Source organism: Herpailurus yagouaroundi, unplaced genomic scaffold (assembly GCF_014898765.1).
Source record: "Herpailurus yagouaroundi ecotype Mexico unplaced genomic scaffold, PumYag 28, whole genome shotgun sequence".
NCBI lineage: Eukaryota > Metazoa > Chordata > Mammalia > Carnivora > Felidae > Herpailurus > Herpailurus yagouaroundi.
In genome coordinates this window covers 109,522,800-109,528,097 of record NW_024412376.1, presented here as the reverse complement: position 1 = coordinate 109,528,097, position 5,298 = coordinate 109,522,800, and the positions used below count along the sequence as shown (strand labels likewise).

At 45.0% G+C, this 5,298-nt stretch overlaps 1 protein-coding gene across 2 annotated transcripts in view; it reads right to left on the bottom strand.

Moving 5' to 3' along the window:
• The window catches only part of ADAMTS3 (ADAM metallopeptidase with thrombospondin type 1 motif 3), a 278,234-nt gene extending 272,962 nt beyond the window's left edge, over positions 1-5,272 (bottom strand). The window contains exons 1-2 of one of the 2 annotated variants that reach the window (XM_040481522.1): positions 4,577-5,272; positions 3,261-3,288 (exon numbers count right to left, since the gene is read on the bottom strand). In XM_040481522.1, coding sequence (XP_040337456.1) covers positions 3,261-3,288; positions 4,577-4,645 — 97 coding nt within the window. In that variant the 5' untranslated portion in view covers positions 4,646-5,272. Of the gene's footprint in view, positions 1-3,260; positions 3,289-3,719; positions 4,069-4,576 lie in introns of those variants that run through there. The other variant, XM_040481533.1, reaches the window with a different exon arrangement.
• Positions 5,273-5,298: the final 26 nt, after the last annotated feature.

Sequence of the window (5,298 nt, the reverse complement as noted above, 5' to 3'; positions counted from 1 at the left end):
AAGGATAGTGCTGAGAAGGTGGCATCCATGCTAATACTGTTCCAGAAGCTAGTTACACAGGACTGTTCGTTTCATGAAGAATCAGCAAGGGGTACACTCATATGCACTATCCTGCATGTATATGATACCTCAACAGAAACTATGTTTTTTAATTGAGCTTCCTAATAGTTTATGGTTTGTCACTAATTAATATGTATGTCTTCCTGAGACATTAAATTATGCAGAAACTATTCAGAACCATGGACTCTTCTCTAGCCAATTTGGAGACCAAGAAATTAATTAACTCTGCAAGTCTTATTAGTCTTTCCTAATTGTACCATTCATCAAATGGCACCTCTAAGAGTGGTTATATAAAACCACTGTTAAATTTATTATTGGAAAAAAATTACTTAATTATATGTAGAGGAGGGCATTTGACCAAACTTCCAAGCTGGCAACCCCCTTACACATGGGGACAAGGGAAAGACGTCTCATTACTACACACATTTTTTTAAATGTATTTTTAAACCCCTTTCAAGAGTTACATAAATGATTATAACCCAAAGCCAAATGATAGCTATACTTTTACTATCACAAGACTCATGAATCAAACCTATTTTTATCTTTATTTCTTTTCTTCACTCGACCTGAAAATGGTAAATAAAAGTGATACAAATAAAAGAGAGAATCCCCATAAAGCCGAGGCACTTGGGAGTAAGCAAATCTCCAGCAACACAATCCTAGAGTCCCCTGCCCTCCCCTCTTCCATATTGCTATTTATCTTCTTCCTACCAAATTTAAGCACACCTGTGCCACTTCCTTCCCTGTAGAAACCAGCAACCAACGTGATTCATATTAGTAAAAGGAATGGGCCAAAGTCTAACTCAGGGCCTTTACAGGAGAGACTGCTGATTCTATCTGAAAATTTAATCAAAGCAATATATTTTATTCCTTTGATAGAATGGGTAATCTTTTTAAAAAATGTTTTAGGCTTATTTATTTATTTACAGAGAGACAGAGACAGTATGAGCAGGAGAAGGACAGAGAGGGAGAGAGAGAATCGCAAGCAGGCTCTGCACTGCTCAACGGACTGAGCCACCCAGGCTGCCCCTAAAATGGATAATCTTAAAACCGCTTTAAAATTTACATATTGAGGGGCACCTGGGTGGCGCAGTCGGTTAAGCGTCCGACTTCAGCCAGGTCACGATCTCGCGGTCCGTGAGTTTGAGCCCCGCGTCAGGCTCTGGGCTGATGGCTCAGAGCCTGGAGCCTGTTTCCGATTCTGTGTCTCCCTCTCTCTCTGCCCCTCCCCCGTTCATGCTCTGTCTCTCTCTGTCCCAAAAATAAATAAACGTTGAAAAAAAAATTAAAAAAAAAAAATTTACATATTGAAAAGTTGGGATGTGTAAGTAATCAAACGATTAAGCAATAAAAAAGGAAGATAACTTTCTCTTCTACTTGTTTTGAGGATTTTTTTTTTTAAATCCTTCTTTAAAAAGATATATGTTGGGGCTTGGGTGGCTCTGTCGATTGAGTGTCCGACTTCAGCTCAGGTCATGATCTCGCAGTTTGTGAGTTCGAGCCCCGCGTTGGGCTCTCCGCTGACAGCTCAGAGCCTGGAGCCTGCTTCGAATTCTGTGTGTGTGTCTCTCTCTGCCCCTCCCCTGCTCATACTCTGTCTCTCTCTATCTCTCAAAAATAAATACATGTTAAAAATTTAAAAAAAAAATTTTTTTTAAAGATATATGTTGATGGCTAAATGTGATGAGTTACAAATGACAAATGTCTTCAAAGATGCTATATATTTAATGCAGTTCTCAGTCACTCTCCTCCCCTTTGTCCTATTCTTACTACTGAGGTCTAAGCTTGGGGAAGAGTTCCAGCAATGCCAAAGATTGCACACGACAGCATTCTGACATATGCAGATAGCCCGGATCTTAGGGTTCCTGCATTAGTTTGCAAGCATGAAATCCTCTTAGCTCTCCACTACGCACAACAGCAGGTAGCTGCAGAACCTCCCAAGTTTCAATTTCTTCAAATCTAAAAAGGGCACAATGGTGTCTCTACCTCATAATGGTTGTGAGAATTAGATGACATAATCTGCACAAAGCAATTAACACCGCCCGGAGCAGAGCACATAGGCAATGACACGTAACTATGTTTGCAGTAATCAAAACTTTCCATCTAAAAGATGACTTTACAATATCACTTGACAAATACAGAATTTACAGAGACTAATATTCTGCCAAAATGAAAATTTATCTTTTAAAGTAATCCAAATTAAATGTATATAAAAAGACTCTGAATTGAGCCTGTCTTCTGGCCAGATGACCTTCAGTCTCTGAATTCAGAACTATTATATTATTATAAACAGCTTCAAAAAAAGAAAAAAAAAAAAGATCACGTGGACTTTGGAATGACCTGTTACAATTCACTTATACTCTCTGAGCCTCAGTCTTCTCACCCATAAAATGGGAGTAATTCCCACATCATCAGGTAATACTGAAGCTTTAGATGTTATTTGCAAATGCTGAGCAGTATCTTACACATTAGCAGATAATTGTTGTAAAGTAGGTGGAATAAGATAAGTCATCGGAGGGCTTATTTAAAGCTGGAAAAATTTTATGGGGCGCCTGGGTGGCTCAGTCGGTTAAGCGTCTGACTTCAGCTCAGGTCATGATCTCACGGTCCTGAGTTCCAGCCCCACATCGGGCTCTGTGCTGACAGCTCAGAGCCTGGAGCCTGCTTCAGATTCTGTGTCTCCCTCTCTCTCTAACCCTCCCCCATTCATGCTCTGTCTCTCTCTGTCTCAAAAAGAAATAAACATTAAAAAAAATTAGAAATAAAGCTGGAAAATTTTTAAGAGAAAAATTTTCATCCTGTCTTTCATTTTTCCCTTCTTTGTAGCATTCTTACACTTTGCTTTCTGTTCTGATCAGATATACTCTTCCTAAAGCTACATACATTGATTTGACTTATCTCCATGCCTTCTTCCAATCTCTACATCATCTGCCAAGTACCTACCAGTGGCTTGTCCAAAGACAAGCCTGAAAAAATTGATGCATAAAAAATCCAACTGCAAATTTTTATACCACTTTAACTCAACCTGAGAAAAGTGGGACCTTCCTCCAGAAAGAGGAAGAGAAGAACAGAAATGTTCCTGGACGACGAATTATTTTTTAACCACCAATGGGAGAAATTTCAGAAACAATATTTTAATTAGCTAATTTCATCCCTTTCTTTCTACCAAGATAAGAATGACATCTGAGAACAAGGCTTACCTATTTGCACCATTTCTTCATTACCAGCCTGGAAAGGAGGGGGGGAAAGTAAAAAGAAACAGTTACTGGGTTTCATCTTATCACCTCGTGCGTTTTATTTCTACCATTAATGCTTTTCAGGGGCTAATCAGGAGATGCTGGAGACGAGGATTGGTGCCTAAAGGCTGCACCTTGGTTTGTAGGTTCTTGGGGCAAGAGAATGAGCCATTTCAATAACAGTTTGTTACAGGGAGTTGTTTGCCCGTTTTAATTTTAATATTTATGAAGCCAGCAAAAATAAATACTGACATTCAATATTCTTTTCTTAAAACTCAGATACTGGGTGAGGATTAGCAAAGAAAATCTCTAGCTAGAAGGGGGCCTGAGGTATCAGATTTGAGGTCAAGAATCAACTAGACATTCTTCGAGTTTTTAACCTATGGCCAGACCAGGCAGAGCAGAGAAGCTACAAAAACTCACAGAGAAATTCTGTGCCCAAAGTCCCACCGGCCCTGAGCTGATGTGATTTACTACAAACGGCTTGGCTCGTCCCGCTGAGCCTTCTCAAGGACTCTTCTAGGCGCATCGGGCTTCACCTTGAGTCTCCAAAGGGTGGGTGGGGGCTGGGCCGAAAAGAAACAGAGCCGCACTCAACTTAGCTTTAAAAGAGGAGGAGTTGTGCAGAGGGGGAGGGGAGAAAAGCGGCCGGCGCCTCCAGCCCCTGCCCACGAAAACGCAGGGCAGGAAACGTCCCCAGCCCCCCTCCCCAACTGTCAAACACCAGCCCGGCCGCGGTCCTCCCAGGACACGTGTCTACTGGATCGCTCCCTGTCCGGCCCAGGGACTTCCTGAAACCCCCGCCTCCGGCTGCCCGAAAAAGCTGTGAGTCAGTGAGGAGGAGAGAAAGCCCCGCGAACCCGACTCCGGCGGCAGCAGCCAGAGCACTGGGATCCCGGACCCAGCGTCCAGAACTTCATTCAAGCGCCCAGACCGCCCTCCGGAAAGGGGAAACCCAGATGGCCCGGCGAGGATGCGAATTGGCTGCAGTTTGTCACCAGGAACTGTTACGAATGCCGCAAAAGGGGGGGGGGGGAGCCCTAGGTGTGACAAGCCTTGGGCTCCCAGAGGCAGAGTCATAACCCCCACCCTGCAGTGCAACCCCCCACCCCAGAAAGCCCCGCACGATGCGCCCAGCCCTCAAACACCGTTCCTGAACGCACAAGATAACAGGGAAGGGTGGGAGGGGGGAGGAGGAAAGAGAGGAGGGGAAAGAGGGGAGGAACTTTTTCGGGAAAAGGTTGGGTTTGAGTTTTTTCTTGTTATTATTTTCCACTTACTTGTCCATCAGCTGAAGTCCTAACCTCTACCAGAGCGGCTGCTATCAACCAAAGTGACAGGAGAACCATCACGAGTCGAGTTCACTTTTCAACTACTGGACAAAACAGATGCCCAGAGCAAACCCCCGCCCCCCCCAAAAAGAAATTTCTTAAAAAAAAAAAAAAAAAAGGAAAAAGGAAAAAATGCAGAATAAAAAAAAAAAACTGATCTTCTGTGATTTGCTTCAATGAAAATGAAATTTGAGCTCTGAGACTGGCCCCCTCTGCTCTGCAGTTCTTTCCACTTCACCTTCTCACCCCGTCCTCCCAAACAGAGTGTGCAGGAGCGAGAAGGTGCTGCGAGCCGGGCACGGGCTGCGCCGGGAGAGGGGGAAGGGACCAGGGGCTTCCAACTATCTGCGCCCGAAGCAGCTTTTCCTAGGCTTTTCGAGCACCATTGGTCCCTAAGGTTAGCGCGGAGAATGCTTGGGTGCCCTGGAGCACAGCAGGGGGAAGTATTAGCGAGAGAGACGAGCGAGCGGGAGCGGGAGAAAGAGGCAGCGAGAGGGCGACTCCGCCGCTCACACAGAGGTGGGGGCGGGAGGAGCCGAAGGGGAGGAGGAGGAGGCTGGCGGAGGAGGTGGGAGGAGTGGGACGCTAGCCGGCTCCTGTTGCTCGCAAAGCGGCGGTCTGCTGGCTGCCGGCGACCCGCCGGGCGCTAATAAGGCGGCCGGAGCCCCCCG